General features: G+C 43.8%; 1 protein-coding gene across 3 annotated transcripts in view; it reads left to right on the forward strand.

The window, feature by feature from the left end:
• CCM2 (CCM2 scaffold protein) overlaps nucleotides 1-17,103 on the forward strand; it is a 984,305-nt gene that overhangs the window by 446,653 nt on the left and 520,549 nt on the right. For all 3 annotated transcript variants that reach the window (XM_044062782.1, XM_044062785.1, XM_044062784.1), the window contains one exon: nucleotides 16,820-17,003. In XM_044062782.1, coding sequence (XP_043918717.1) covers nucleotides 16,820-17,003 — 184 coding nt within the window. The remainder of the gene's footprint in view (nucleotides 1-16,819; nucleotides 17,004-17,103) is intronic.

The following is a 17,103-nucleotide window of genomic DNA, read 5'->3' on the forward strand; positions in this document are numbered from 1 at the left end:
ATGGCAGTGGAGCCTTATATCATCTTTCATGCAGACAGGGCATCTCTGAGGACCAGTCCATCCTTCATGCCCAAGGTGGTTTCCATTGTGGCTCTTAATCAGTCCATTCATTTGCCAACCTTCTTTCCCAATCCACAGAACAAAGGGGAACGGATTCTGCATTCCTTGGACGTGCATTGACAACTTAGATTCTACTTAGACAGAACTAAATTTCGAGGAAAATCTGAACAATTGCTAGTAGCATTTGCTGCTGGGGCAGAGGGGAAGGCTATTTTGAAACAAACCATTTCTAAATAGATAAGCCATTGCATTCATTTTTGCTATAAGCACCATGGAAAATCTATCCCCCAGGGGATCAGATCTCACTCCACCAGGGCTGCATCTACTTCTGCAGCCTTTCTCAGAGGTGTTCCTACCAGGGATATCCTAGAAGCTGCTACCTGGAGTTCTGTACATACTTTCACCAAGCATTATCATTTATCAATTTTCTCTAAATCCAGAGCTGGCTTTGCCACTGCTGTCTTGCAGGGCCTTATAGCTGGTCCTAATGCTATATAAAATCCTCCTCCCAGCCATAGCTTTGGGAATCTACCCAAATATAATGACTGCAGCAATGAAACACGAAGAGCATAGTACAGTTGTGTACACTTACCATAAATGTAGATGTTCGAGTGTATTCACTGTTGCAGTCCTGGTTGTCCTCCCTCCAGCCCCTTGTTTTTCTCTGACTATACCTCTACTTTCTGTTACTATGTTTAAAAGCCTTTTTGGTGTATTTGCTTTTGGTTGAAGGTATATTTTTGTTTTTAATTTTATTTGCTCCCGATTTGGGGGGGGCACCCGACATCTGGGGCAAGAAAAACTGATGTAATGGCATCGACTGCATGTTTTATACCCCTGACGACCTGACGTCATGGAAGAAGGGACAGCAACCGACGCAGGACCCAAGACTTTGTTAATCAGGCCGACTGAGGGCAATCTGCCAGCAGATTACCCAAATGTAATGACTGCAACAGTGAATACACTCGAACATCTACATTTATGGTAAGTGTACACAGCTGTACTTTTTTCTTGATTTATTTATTTATTTGCAGTTTGATTACTGGAGAAGTCCACTGGGCTGAACTGACCCATTTTCAGTGGAGGTCCGGGGAGAAAAGCTCCAAGGTGCATTATACAATTTAGATACAACTGATAGTTAATATTAAAGATAATATTACGTAGAATAGTTACTCATAAATGCATTCAATATCATGCATAGTTAACAAATTCATTAAGCTTGAAGGTAGGGATCATACAGTTTCATTTGAGGAAAACAGATACATGTTAGGTGTGGAAACAGTTTACATACAAACCTTTTAAGAAAGTGTAAATACTCTTTACATACACACGTCAACAGTAGAATGCTATTTACAATATTTACAAGGTTGGGCTGTGTGAGGGTAGCTATAGGAGTTGTTGAGAGCTTAGATAGGCTCATAGGAAGATAACTATGAAAGTTGGAGAGCTTGGGAACCAGAGAGAGAACCCCCTTTGATTAGGTTGGGTGAAGGCAGGTACATTTCCATTTAGTGGACAGGTGTTTGAATAGTTGGGTTTTGAAGTTTTCTGAGTTTGGTATGTTTCTTAGTGTGGAGGGAAGGGAATTCCATTTTTTGCCTAGTGAGAAAGATAGGAGAAGTTGGCTAGCAGGATGTTTAGGTTTATGGATAGTAATTAAGTTCTGATTTTAAGATCTGAGAGCTCTGTTGAGTGTATAAGGGAGAAGGATGTTAGTTAGAGCAGGATGTTTTGTTGGGTGAAATATGAGTCTATGCAATAGTGAGTTGGAGACAGTCTAGGTAGTTTGGGAGTTCAAGCCATTTCAGGGATTGTAGGGAGAATACTGTATACATTTATTGGACATACATAGACAACTACATTTCTTTTTGAACAGGACTAAGTCCTACCGCAAGTCGGACCAACTTTTCATTTCCTTTTCTGGCCCAAGAATGGGATGTGCTGTATCAAAAATTACTTTCTCAAAATGGCTCAGAGATTGCATTACTTTTTCATACTCCTTGCCAGTGAATCTAAACCTGATCAAATCAAAGCTTATTCAACTAGGGCCATTGCTACTTCGGTTGCCTTTCACTCCAGGGCCTTCATGGATGACATTTGTGCAGCAGCCATTTGGGATAAACCCCATACTTTCATCAAGCATTAATTGGATTTGGTCTCCAGAGGAAGAGTGGCCTTCTGCTCAATGGTTCTCAGGAATGTTCTTCCATAAGGGCCATCCAGGTTCTCAAAGTAGCTTGGGAGTCTATCCCATCATTGATAAATAGGAAGAAGATTAACAACTTCAGATAAAGAAGTCATGTCTTACCATAATGTTCCATCAGAGTTGTTGATTTTCTTCCAGTCATCACACCCTCCCACCATCCCCCACCAAAGGCTCCTGGTGGATCTTCTGGGTCCTTGTGATGTTTCAGGGTTTCTGCGCAACAATGGCCTCTGTTTTTCTGTTTTCTTCTATATGTTGCATGCAAACTCGATCTGAGGTAACTGGGAGAAGGGCATCGTGGGTAATTGCGTAATGCCTTAGCTCGAGAGTTTTTGCTGTACACAAGCTTGTTATTAGGCCGACTCAGTTCTGAGGGCTCGGAACCGAACCCATCAGTGATGACTGGAAGAAGGTCAACAACTCAGATGGAACGTTATGATAAGACATAACTTCTTTTTTCTATCTTCACAGAAGCAAAGATTTGAGAAAATCTGAACTAACTAAAATCTAGTTCCCTATCTCCCACTCCCTTTACATCTCTGCTTTGTTGTTTTATTATGCCTATCAATTGCAACTAGAACACTAACCACTTCCTAGCATTAAAGAGACTTCCTCACTGCACTGTTTCATGACTTACTTCTCTAAAAGAACTCACCTCCTGTTGTTTAATATAAAATAATGTAATGTAACTTCCTTCTATTATATATAATGTATTCTAAGATACTACTGCCTATATTGGAGCTAAGCTCCAGGCCTCTACTGAATATGTACTGTATGTAAGTATAAGATTGTATACCTGTAACCACACCTCTAATTTAAGATAACAATTCTTGGTATTCTTTATCATTTTATTATATGCTATCCAATGTTTTTTCCAGGTAACTCTTACACAATTTTTTGTGTTGTCTATTCTAAAAGAATGTAATGCAACATCTGTCTATTGCACATACTGTATGCTATAATACTATTTCCTATGTTGGAGCTTTTCTCCCCAGGCCTCTACTGAAAATGGGCATATATCCAGTTAGACCAGCCCGGTCAACAAATGTAAAATAAATAAATAAAATAAATAAATTGTGTCCTTTTCTGATTATTCAAAATTAGGCAAACCAATTTCTAAAGTGACTTTGGCCAAATGTTTGACTGATTGTATTACCTTTGTTTATGAAAAAGTATGTTTGCCTTTATTAAAACCACCAAAAGCCCATTCCACCATATCTGTGGTGACTTCCTCAGCTTTTTTGCCTAGACCTTCCTTGGATGATATTTGTGCATCTGCAACTTGGGCTAATCCTCAGACCTTTATTGCTCATTACAGATTGGATACAATCTCTAGGGGAAGAGCAGTCTTTTGCTCAGCTGTGCTGATGAATATCCTTCCTTAGTGTCCTCTTGTGGTTTAGGTAGCTGGGGACTCTGTCTCAACAGTTGAATGAATGAATGTGACATCAGATAAAAAAGTTATGTACTCACCATAACGTTCCATCTGTGTCCATTTTCCTTCTTCCTCAACTTCCCACCCATCAACCCCCTCTTTGCTTTACTCCTGGAAAGATCGAATGGTATTGGAGGAACCTTTGATTCCATTCTTTCCTTATTTTCCACTGCTCTGTAGGTCTATGGGCAACAAACTAGATCTAAACTATGTTAGGTGACTAGGGCATTATGAGTAAAGGGAGGAGCTCATGATTTCAAGTATTCTACGATCTGGAATAAGTGGCTGAGTCACCTATCAGTTGGGGAAGAATGAAAATGGACAATGCATATGGAACTTTATGGTGAGTACATACCTTTTTTTTTGTTTTCTTCCTCCCTCAGTGTAGTGTTCTTAGCAATTATTTCTCTTTTTTAGTGTTAGTTACTGTTTTTGGTACTTCTGTTGTTACCATTGCTGATTTGTTACCATTGCTGATATTCTTTTGTACTCTTTCAAGTACTTTGTCTACCATTGTTGGTAGCTTCCCTTCTCCTCTTTCTTTTATGAAGATAAGTCTGTATAGCTATACTGTTTTTTTTATAGTGTAATACTATTGCTTTTTGGATACGATCTTAGTACTTGCTGTGTTCTTCTGCATTTTGTGGTAGCAGTCTTAAGATGTTGGAAAAGCCCTCTAGATTTAAAAAGGGAATTTCCTGTGAGCATAAGATCCCAAATTTCTGATGCCCAAAGTGAATGCATATATTGTTTGGGTCCGGCACACCTTGATTTGAACTGTGATATTTGCTTAGGATTTAATTCTAGGACCTTGATTGACCGGAATAACAAATTAATTCTGTGGGGTTTCTTGACATCTATTTTCTCTTTAGTGGCTGGGGCTCAAAGCCCTTCTAAAAAGTCAGAGAAACTGAAAATCGACACTGAAGCTAAAGACAAGGAGTCCCAAAAAAGGTCCTGCTCATTCTTTGACTTTGGCTCCTAAACTGAGCCCCCTGTCAGGATCCAGGAGAAAGTCGGAACCATCATTTTTGGATCCAACAACTCAAAGATCAAGGCCTTCGCAGATCCATATCCCACTGCTTCCATCAGATCCTATTTCATCCAGGCTCTCCTCTCCATTCCTAGAAGAGTTACCTCAAAGGCATTCTAGGCCTCTTTCCACCGCGTCCTCTCTTCGATCCTCCAAAAGCTTTTCAGAAACAGACACGGACAGAATGATGAAGTTCCTCAGATCACAGATACAGATGGGGGGCTCTCCCAGCTCCGACCCCTTCCTGGTGTGGAAATCAGTATCTGTCCACGTCCTCTGTGGTATCTCCTTCTCCCATCCATCCTATTTTAGAGGCATCAGAACTGAGATCCCTGGGGATGTCTGCTTCAGATCCGAAAAAATGTTTGCTCTTTGACTCCAATGGTTACCCTGAGCCAACAGGCATTAAGTGCCAGATCCGGGGGCTTGGAGTTAATTCCAAAGCTTTTGGAGCCATCTCTTCCCCTCAGAGCCTTGGAATTAGATCAGGCCCGACTCCCTCCTTTGGTGTAGCAGTGATGGGGTTGCAGGAGCCGACAATCTGAGAGATTCCTGCTTCAGACCTGTCAACTTTCTTGTAGGCGCTCAGCTTTCAAGGTTGTGGAAAGAGATGTCCTTCAAAGATGCATCTGCAGTCCTTACAAATGGGTTGTCCTGTCGTCAGGCAGCCCTTCGGTCGGCCGGATTCCAAAGTCTGGGTCTGGCCTCGGCTGGTGTCGCACTTCACCCGACGTCATAGCTGCAGTTCTTCGGGTATAAAGGCATCAGCCGACGCCATTTTCCCCAGTCTTTCTTGCCGCGTGGCGCCCGAAGCAGAAGCTGTTCGCAAGTGCCGGTCGTTCAGATCCAGAGATTACTACTACCGAATACTACTTCGAAGACTTCTAAAAAGCTAAGTACCCCGTTGGGGACTCTTTCTTGCCTCAGCCGATGTCAGAAAAAGTGAATAACTGTTTAACTTGTGGGAAACAAATACCTCATAAAGATTTCCACTCTTACTGCTTACCTTGTTTAGGCCCAGACCACGACGTAGCAGCTTGTTTAGCCTGTGCTTCTTTCAACCGATGGACGCTTAGACGTCGGTCGGAGTTTGCTGAACAGTTTTTCGGCTCAGATTTTACGTACATAATGCCGTCGGATCCTCCGACTTCACAAGTTGTTAAGAAACGCAAAGAAAAGGACCGACACTCGCGGTCCGCGGTTTCGGCCGAAACCGCGGTTAAGCAAACCGCGAGTGTCTCGGTTTCGGCCGAAACCGAGCAAACGGTTCTATCTTCAGCCGAATCCATGACTACTACCGAGGCCCCTTCTAACCTGGTTGAATCGGCCTCTGAAATTCAACCTGCTACTGTGGTTTCACAAGAATTATCGGACACCATCCCTTTGGATGTTTCAACCCCTGCACGTGGTGCTGCTAGGCCTCCTGCAGCCATGTCCATAAAGGCCTTTGCCAGGGCTAAAGCAGCCAAAACTTCTAAGTCTGTGCCTGTTAAGCCCCCCTCTCACAGGCCCAGTTCCAGTTCCCAAATGCTCACTCTGGCAGAGGATCTCATCTCTTTAATAAGGGGATCCCAATCTCATCCAGACAGGGCCTCTCAACCTCCTCCAGAAAAGAGACCTAGAGCAGAGCCCCCTGAGCCAGTGTCCTCAGATGATTCTTCTGATGATACAGACAATACAGACCATCCAGAGGCTCCTTTTTCTACTTATGAAGACTCCGATGCTGAGGAATCGATTCCTTCTGCCTCTCCACTAGAAGAATTTTCCTTTGGGGAAACCTTACATGCCATGAGAGAGCAATTCCAATGGCAGGGACAAGATTTCTCAGATTCAAGGAAAAGGCTTAGGACCTTTTTGCATTTACCACAACATAGGCCTTTAGCTATACCTCCAGTTCTTCCTGTTGTAGATGATGCATTTAATGATGCTTGCACTGCTCCTGATACTTTGCCTCCAGCCCCTGCTAAGCCCGATAGGTTTTACAGGGTCCCGGACACACATCACCATTTATACAAGGCTCCTTTTGCAGATCCCGAGACTATCTCCCAGGGGCCTAAGGCAGTAGCTTCGACCTCAGTTAAAAACCCTCTCCCTTCTGAAAGGGAATCCAGGTCCTTAGAGAGATGGGGTAAAAAAGTATACACCTCTGCTACTCTCTCAGCTAGGGCATTGAACTGTCAGTTTCATATGATCCAATACCAGGAGTTTATGCTTGATCAGTTAACTAAGAAACTGTCCTCTGATGATTCTTTAGATAAGAAATATGTTCTAGAAATGGTGCATAACATTCAGCAGGTTAGTAACCATTCTTTAAAATGTGGCTATGATGCACTGGAGGCTTCCTTTAGATCAGCCATGACTGGCACAGTTATAAGAAGGCATGCATGGTTGAAAGAACAGGTCTTGCCGGATCATGTTAAAGCAAAACTATTAGATGCTCCTATGGATAAGGTCAGTTTATTTGGTTCTCCTGCTCAACAGGTACTGAAGAAAATGGAAGAGAAGGCAAAATCTGTACAAACAGTGAAAGATTTCTTACAGGTTCAGCCTCCAAGGTTTAGCAGGAACTGGCCTTCCAAAAATTGGTCCTTTCCAGACTCCTCTAAATCTCAGAGAGGCAGGAATAGGCGTTCAAGAAGCAGAAATCAATCCAGAGGAGGTGCCTACAGGGGAAACCAGTGGCAAGGTAACAACCAGCGAGGCACAGACACAACTACTACCACTGCAACAGGACAATCACAGTGACTTGGCTCTGGCACCGCCTACCAGGGAACAAATAGCAGCACCCTTAGGCGGAAAGTTAGCCTTATTTTCAAAAAACTGGCACTACATCACAAGAGACAAGTGGATTTTGCAAACTATAGACCAAGGCTACAGGTTTCATTTCCATACTTTACCAGGAAAAAGAGGAATGCCAAACCTACCACCAAATCAAAAGACAGAAGCTCTAAAACAAATAGCTCAATTAGCAAAGATGAGAGCTGTGGAAAGGGTACCATCTATGGAACAAGGAAAGGGATTTTACTCCAGACTATTCAAAATTGGAGGCCTATTCTCGACCTGTCCGCTTTAAACACATTCATCATTGTTCCAAAATTCAAAATGCTGACCCTACAGCAACTTCTTCCCATGCTGGGCAAGGAGTATTGGCTGGTGACTCTAGATCTCAAGGAGGCATACCTGCACGTCCCCATACGACCAATTTGCAGAAGATACCTCAGATTTCTTGCAGGATCAGAGCATTATCAATTCTCAGCATTGCCCTTTGGCTTATCTACTGCGCCCAGAGTGTTCACGAAATGCCTGGCATCAGTAATTGCTCACTGCAGGCTTCAGGGAATCCAAATATATCCATACCTGGACGACTGCCTGATACAAGCGGGCAACAAAAACAAGCTAACAGAAGACTTACAAAGAGTCATTTGCTTACTGCAAGCCCTGGGATATACAGTCAATATAAACAAATCAAGACTGATACCATCCCAAAGAATAACCTTCTTAGGTGCAGTATTGGACACAGTAAAACAGATGGCATTCCTAACTGCAGAAAAACAAGAACAACTTCCTCTCTACTTCTTGGCATTAACAAAGCAGAACAAACTAACAGCAAGGAAAGTACTGCAGGCCTTGGGCTTCATGGCATCCTGCATAATCCTGGTCCCTCATGCCAGACTGCATATGAGAAAGCTACAGTGGTACCTGAAGAATTTATGGTCTCAACACAGGCACAGCCTAGAAACCGAAATACCACTAATCCCATGCCTGAAACAAGAGTTCCTATGGTGGGCTCAGGCATGCCAGTCAAACCCAGGTTTGCCCTTCCACAGCATTCAACCAAGCCAAACCATCACAACGGACGCCTCAGACCTCGGTTGGGGGGGCCCACATGCTGGACAAGTGCATACAAGGCTTATGGACTCCAGATCAGCTGCACCTGCACATAAATCAAAAGGAAATGCTGGCAGTAAAACTAGCAATCCAGAATTTCAGACCATTCCTCCAAGAAGGGCAGTTAATGATAAGGACAGACAACACCACAGTCATGTGGTACATCAACAAACAGGGAGGCACTCATTCATACCCTCTATGCCGGATGGCACTAGACCTATGGAATATGGTTCTGAGCTACAACATTCAGTTACAAGCAATTTTTGTACCGGGAAAAGAAAACATCCTAGCAGACATATTAAGCAGAACTACCTCGGATGCTCACGAATGGATGCTACACCCGGACATCTTCAAGGTCAGCACAAGGAAATGGGGACTGCCACAAATAGACCTATTCGCATCCCCACTCAATCACCAGCTCAAGAAATTCTGCACAAGGACGTACCACCCACTTGCTTGGAAGGTGGATTCTCTATCCTTCAGTTGGAAAGGCCTGACAGCATATGCATTCCCACCTCTTCCTTTGATGCACAAGGTGCTATTGAAAATCAGAGAGGAACGTCCAAGGATCATTCTGATAGCTCCAGACTGGCCAAGACAACATTGGTACCCATTGCTGAGGAGCATGTCTTGGGGGAAAATGTGGACACTACCCCTGATTCCTTTGCTGTTAACTCAGAGCGGCTACAACACCCTGCATCCAAACCTGAAAACTCTGCAGCTGACTGCCTGGAACATTACATAAGAGCAACTAACCCAGATTTATCCCAAAGGGTTAAAGACATTATCCTTGAGGCCCGCAGACCCTCAACAAGAAGGAACTATGCAGGAAAATGGAAAAGGTTTCTCATTTGGAGTACTGAAAGGGGAAAAGATGTGTCAAAGGTAGACATTGCCAACATCCTGGAGTATTTGGCAGAGCTTTTCCATACAGGCCTGTCCTATTCCTCCATCAAGATACATGCATCAGCTATTTCTGCAGAATACAGCTTCGATCCTCCTGTCTTCTCGCAAGATCCTCTACTCAGGCAGTTTCTGAGAGGAATTAAAATGTAAAACCTCCTAGGAAACCACCATTACCAGCATGGGACTTGAACTTTGTGCTAGAAAAATTGACACTCCCCTTTCGAACCAGCAGCAACAGCAGATCTTCAACACCTATCCTGGAAAACTGCTTTTCTGCTGGCAATTACCTCAGCAAGAAGGGTTTCTGAGCTACAGGCTTTAATGGCAGTGCAACCCTTCCTAATCTTCCATCAAGATAGAGTGTCCATGAGAACAAATCCTACATTTATGCCTAAGGTGGTATCCAGAGTGTCTTTAAACCAGGCTATCCACCTACCTACCTTCTTCCCAATCCACAGAACAGGGGAAAGACTGCTGCATACTTTGGATGTACATAGACAGTTGCGCTACTACCTGGACAGAACCAAGGGCAATAGAAAACTGACCAGCTTCTGGTAGCATATGCAACAGGAAGGGAAGGAAAAGCAATTTCAAAACAGACAATCTCCAAGTGGATAGGAAATTGCATCAGATTCTGTTACTCCTACCATGGAAAGCAAACTCCACAGAACATAAGGCCTCATTCTACAAGGGCTACAGCCACTACCACAGCTTTCTTACGAGGAGTGGCTACCAAGGACATTATAGAGGCTGCTACTTGGACTTCCGTGCATACATTTGCCAAGCATTATAACTTACCTTTATACTCTAGATCCCGAGCAGGGTTTGCCACTGCTGTTTTGCAAGGGATCCTAACTACACCATAATTTCTTTTCCTCCTCCCTAGTTTGGCTATGGTATTCTACCCATTTGTAAGGACTGCAGATGCATCCTTGAAGGACATAGTACAGTTTTGTACCTACCATAAATGTAGATGTCCGAACAGGAATGCATCTGCAGTCAGGATTACCCACCCTCCTTCCCCTCTGTGGTATTCCTAGGGTATTTGCCCATCTAATAGCTAGCTGGGGGGGATCTCTTATGGTGTATTTGTTTGTATATATGTACATACATGCTTATTTTTTGTGTTTGCCTTCTACTATTTGGAAACATTGGCATTTATCCAAAATGTAGCTATCCAAGAGGGCAACTGGCATCTGGGGCAAGAAACACTGAGGAAAATGGCGTTGGCTGATGCCTTTATACCTGAAGAACTGCAGCTATGACGTCGGGTGAAGTGCGACACCAGCCGAGGCCAGACCCAGACTTTGGAATCCGGCCGACCGAAGGGCTGCCTGACGACAGGACAACCCATTTGTAAGGACTGCAGATGCATTCCTGTTCGGACATCTACATTTATGGTAGGTACAAAACTGTACTTTTTCTCTATGCCTAGAAAACAGACATCCCTACCCCCATCAGACCAGACAACCCTGCCTCATACTGTTCTGTGACCTGAGCCTGGACCATTTCTCCCACTGGGACACCCAACTTGAGTGCCTCCAGCCAGTCGATGAAGGCATTGTTATCTCTTCAGATACTTCCTGAAAACACCCCACTGAAGTCCTTCGAAAGAGGATGTTTAAAAGGAGGTAGATTTCCCCACAGGGGACACTGACTTTGATGTGGGGGAGGGGTCCTCCCAGATCACCACCTGATGATGTCCTCATTGGAGACGTCCTGGAGCTCTTGAAACTGAAAGGTGCTTGGTCTTTAGACAGTCTTTCCCAGGAGGAATTGGTGTTTCTGTTGGCTTTCAGATTTGTCCCATCTACTTCTTGGATGACCTCCCCGGCTAATAAGCTGATTGACTTAGTCTCTTGATGGATGTGGAAGAAAGCAGATATTGTTGAGCCAATACCCAAAAGACTGGATAAAATTCTTGCTCCCCTAAAGACTGTGCACATTGGAGCAAGGGAGTACCTGCTGATGCCATAGTTGTGGCTGCAGCCACAAGAAAGGAACTAGCAGAGCAGAATTCACTGTCCATCCCCCTAATAGAGAGTCTAGGATGTTGGACAGGTTTGGGAAGTGTGTTTATGCTTCAACAGCGTTCACTCTTAGGTTGCTTAATTACTTTGCACACTTTATGGGGCTGCAAAGAGATTTGATCAAGGAGCTTACCAAATCTCTTTCTGGGTCCTTATATTCTGAGGATGGAAACAGAATCTCCTCACATCTAACCACCCTCCAATATATCTCAAATGTATCCATAAGGTTGATCTCCTATGTTGTGGAACTAAGCAGCAGATGGTACCTCATGGGCGGCTGGTTCAGGCATAGCCGTAAGGAGACATGCCTGGATGCGCTTATGTGATTTTGAAGAACCATTTAAATTTTCATCCGTCAGTGCGCCCTTTGGATCTTCTCTGTTTGGCCCCAAGTTTAAGGACACACTGTCCAGGTGTGAACAAGAGGGAAAGACCCTGACTGCCATGAGCATATATTTTTCTACCTCCTCGTAGGTCCTTGTCTAGCAACCAGCGAGGTGGCAGAAACATGTGGTTTAAGTCCCAGCGTCCATTCCAGGATTCACGTGGAGGTAGTTCCCCCAGGGGCAGAGTTGGCAACTTGACTGTAAGATGTCATCCTCACAGCAGATGTGGTCCACAGAAACAGGGATCTAGTGATTCTTTCTCCGATGGGCCCAGTCAGCACTCCCGAAGGGAGGCCCAACTGTCCCTCTCTTGAGGCAGATGGGGAGTCGTTTATCCCTGCACCAGAGAGCCTGGCTGTCTATCACAAAAGATTTCTAGGTACAGGGGATTTTATCCAGAGGTTATACCATACCATTTTCCCTAGTCCCTTACACAGTTCTAAAGAAAATCTCTGATGTTCCACCCAGTCAGAGGTAAGCAGCATCTCTAGAAATAAAAAAGCTGCTGGAAAAAAAGAATCATCCAAGAAGCCCCCCCCCCGACCAGAGAGGGTCCAGAACTTATTCAAGACTCTACTTGGAGCCAAAATTGACAGGAGACTTGAGACCTGTTTTGGATCTCAGCAAGTTAAATCAGTTTTTTTCAGTATACAAAGTTTCGGATGGTCATAGTTCTGTCCAGTTTGCCTCTGTTGCAAAAGGACAATTGGACATGCTTAATAGATCTTCAGGGTGCATACTATCATATCAAAATGCACATTCTCTCCAGGGGATACCTCCACTTCTGTTTGGGAGCCAGTCAGTGGTTCAGACCACTGCCCTTTGGTCTCACCACAGCCCCCAGGGTGTTCAGCAAATACATGGCAGTGGTAACAGCTCACCTGAGACTGCTGGGATTCCAGGTGTTTCCATTTCTAGATGACTGGCTCCCTTACTGCCCCAATCAGGCATTGACTACTACAGATAAGGGACTACTTTCTCCAGTTGTGTTCTCGTCTGGGAGTAACAGTCAGTTACAGCAAATCTCATCTCACCCCAGCCCAGAGTCTAGAGTTCATAGGTGTGCTCATTTGGACACAGTCAGATAGCTTCTCTTCCCCTCACTTGAGTAAACACTTTGCAGTTCCAAGTCAAGAAAGTGATCCAGAATTCATGTCTTCCAGCTTGACTGGTATACCAGACTTTGGGTTCCATGGCAGCAGCTGTCACCTTCGTTCTGTTGGTCAGGTTCCTTATGAGACTCCTTCAGTGGACTCTGTTGACTCAGTGGTTCACTGTCCATCGTCTGTTATCCATGCCAGTCAAGATCACTCAAGCATGCAAAAGATATCTTCTGTGGGGGATTCATTCAAACCAACTCCATGAAGGTTGTCCCTTTTCTCTCCCCCTTCCCAAGGCCATGGTGACCATGGATATCTCTCAGCTTGGCTGGGGAGCACTACTTGGGAAGGACAGTCCAAGGTACATGGTAGAATTGCAGGCCTTTTAATACACTCTCCCATCTGGGACAATTGCGGTACAGATGGACAATGTCAGTAGTCTGGTACATGACAAACAGCGGGGAACCAGATCTTACCCTTTTTGTCAAGAAGCTATGAGAGTATGGCGATGGGCAATCCCTTTCAATTGCTTTCCAGTAGCAGTGCACACCCCGGGGAATCCAACGTGATTGCAGACAAACTAAGCAGGTCCATTGTGATGTGGTATGAGTGGACTCTCAATGTCAATGTGATGGAGAAAATTTCCATCAGTGGAGCCTGCATTGTTGTGATCTATTTGCCTCTCCCCTCAACAATAAATGCAGCAGGTTATTTGCCCTGATCCTCCCATTGGGAGAGTCACTTGCTCTAGTTCATAATTGGCCCTACAGTCTCCTGTATGCTTTTCCACCCTTATCACTAATTCCCAAATTTTTTCAAAAAGAAGTTTGGTTGAAAAGCACGATTGTCCTCATTGCACCCTTTTGGCCTGGTCAGATTTGGTTCCCGTTCCCCTGGCCTCATCTTCTACATTCATCCTGGATTCTGGATGCAACTCCAGACTTCCTCTCTCACCCAACAGGCATGACTCATCCAGACATAACAGGCCTCAAACTGACCACATGATTCCTCAAGTTCTTCTGATTGCTAGACAGCCCAGGCTTTCTTCCCCTGTCCATCATATTTTGCTATCTTCCCATAAGACCTACTAGGAAGACTTACGGGAGTAAATAGAAAAGGTTTGTCTGCTGGGCTCTTAGCAAAGATCTAGGCCCTTTTTCAGCACCTGTCAAGACGATCCTTGAATTTTTAGTGTCAGTCTTTAATGAAGGAGCTAGTTTTTCAACTACTAAGAGTTCAGTTGGCTGCCATTTCTAATTTCCACAAGGGCGAAAAATAACTCTAAACTAGCCTCTTCTAAATTATCCAGGGCCTTTCTCGAGGGAGATTTTTTGCTTAGACCTCCTTTAAAAGATCCTGCTCCTCTGTGAGATTTAAGTGTAATGCTATAGGCCTTAACCCAATCTCCCTTTGAACCTTCAGCCAAAATTGACCTAATATGTTTATCTTGGAAAACTCTAGTGACTAGTAAGTCAGCAAGGAGAATATCTGAACTCCAGGCTCTGTCTTCAAAACCTCCTTATTTAATTTTTCATAAGGACAAGATGTCATTGTGAACTAATCCCGCCTTTTTACCTAGGGTAGATTCTGAGGCAAACATTAACCAGGTCATTAAACTCTCAGCTTTTTGGTCCAGAGCATCTTTAGATGATATTTGTGCAGCTGCAACTTAGGCTAATCCATACATTTTCATTGCCCATTACAAGTTCATTGGTAGGTACTAGTCTCTTGGCCCTAGGGCCTATATAAGCCTAGCCAAAAAGGTACCCTGGCTTTCACCACCCAAGAAAATTATTTTCCTGTGCCCCTGTTAAGCAGAGCCACAGAAGTGATCCCAGGGTGAATTTCCTATCCTCCCATCCAATCACCAAGATTTTTCTTGAAGAGTGCTAATGAGGAGCTTTGTTTGATATAGATAGGTAGTTTGTTCTAAAGTGTGGGAAGTCTCTGGAACAGGAATCTATCCCTCCAGCATGTTCTGTTGATTGTGGTGACAAGGTTTAGGCCCCTAGAGTTTGTAGCTCAGAGGGACTGGGATTTCTTTAAGTGGAGCATGTCCAACAGCTCTGAGATTGACATAGCTTTGTATGTTAGGCAGAGATCGCCTCTGAGTAGATGATATGCGACTGAGTAACACTGGAGCTTTTTGAGATGGTCTGCATAGGGCATCTGTTTGAGGCCAGTAATCGTCTTTGTGAGGTTTTTCTGCGACCTTTCTAGTTGTAGATGTCTTGTTGAGGTACATACCAAAAGGGGTGTTGTACTCAGTAATGGGTCTAATGAGTGACGAGTAGAGGGGAACAATGACCTTTTTTCCTGCATGAGAAAAGTTTGTGATGAGGTGTACCACGTAGAAGGATTTCCTGATTACTGTGGCAATGTGAGGCAATGTGATTATCAAAGGAGAGACTGCTATCCACCTTTGTCCCAAGGTCTCTTATCACACTTTCGGTGTTAAGTAGACCGCCTATGTGGTAGTTCATGGGTACAGAGTTTTTACCAAAAGGGATGATAATGCATTTTTTGGCATTGAGCTTGAGTCCATGGCTTTGACACCAGGCGTCTGTTGAATTTGATTTCTAGGAACAGAGCAGCATTTGGCTGAGCAGTGCTCCGGAATATCCTTCTTTAGGGGCCTCCCAGGGTTACAGTGACTGGGGACTCTCTCCCATCAGTTGAGGAAAGAATGAAAAATGACATGAGATGAAAAAGTTATGCACTCACCATAACATTCCATCTGTGTTGCCCTTATTCATTCTTCCTCCACTCCTCGCCCACCTGGCCCTTTTTGTTTCCGGAGACGTCTAAGAGTTGTATAGGAACATCTGTTTCTTGTTTGAGCTCCAGCTTCCTTTTTTTCTGTTCTGCCTCTGGTATTTTCTGTAGTCAGTGGCCCTTTTATATCTAGGGGTAGCAGACTTGATCTGAGGTATGTTAGGTTGGCGTGGGAGGAACTTGAGAGTTCCAGGATCTGATGATCTGGAGGAAGCAGCCACATTTCAGGTCTGAGTCCATCAGTTGGGGAAAAATGAAAATGGACAACACAGATGGGACATTATGGTGAGTACATTTTTTCTGCCACAGGAAGAATATCATAGAGAGAGAGAGAGAGAGTCTCCCCGCTAGCTAAAGTGGTTTTATCTGGACTAATCCGTTATACAAGTGTGCACCACATAACATCCGGCATAGGTTTTATCCCGTAGAACATTAAGCGGCACGGCCATTAAGCGAACACCCTGTACTCTGTATTGTGCTTCGTTTAGCGTCCATCTGCACAATGGCAATTTGCATTTATGTCCACTTAGCACAGTATGGACATAAAAGTGGACAGATGTTATGTAGAAGGATGTTAAGCAGTGCACGCATGTACTCTGTTTTAACATAGAGCAACTGCTGACAAATCTGTTTTGGAGCACTGACACCTAATGGAGTTTCTGCTGATTGACACAATTACTGTGGTCTCCAGATTTGTGTTGTATATATTTTTTATGCAACTGGTTCTTTTTTTTCCCACTATTCTTATCTGTTGTTTGTAGTTCTGCAAATTGAATGCTATGCACAACTCCAGTTTAGAAGCCAGATTTTATTATGTTAATTTGATTGTACCATACTGCATTATATCTGAATATCACAAATGTCCATATATAGAGCATCTTGTAAAAAAAAAAAAAAAAAAAAAATATGTCAGATGTTATAGCAAGTGGCTGAGAGGCTGATAGAAATACTACCACTTGTAATGTTTTTTTTTCTTATGAACGCTGTCTTTGGCTTTCAGAGAGCACATCAGCTTCCTGGTCAGCTAACTCAGGAGCATGATGCTGTCATCAGCTTGTCTGCCTACAATGTCAAATTGGTGTGGAGAGATGGAGAAGACATCATACTCAGGGTTCCAATCCATGACATAGCAGCTGTTTCATACATTCGTGATGATTCCTTACATCTGGTTGTACTTAAAACAGGTAAAATGAAACTGGCTTTGTTTTGTGGACTTTAATGAGCATTTGAACCCTTTGTGTTGTATTCTTACAGATTGATAAATGAATGTCTGTGTGTAAGTTC

This window comes from Protopterus annectens, chromosome 2.part1, assembly GCF_019279795.1.
Source record: "Protopterus annectens isolate FY-2018-M chromosome 2.part1, PAN1.0, whole genome shotgun sequence".
In the NCBI taxonomy this organism is placed as follows: Eukaryota; Metazoa; Chordata; order Ceratodontiformes; family Protopteridae; genus Protopterus; species Protopterus annectens.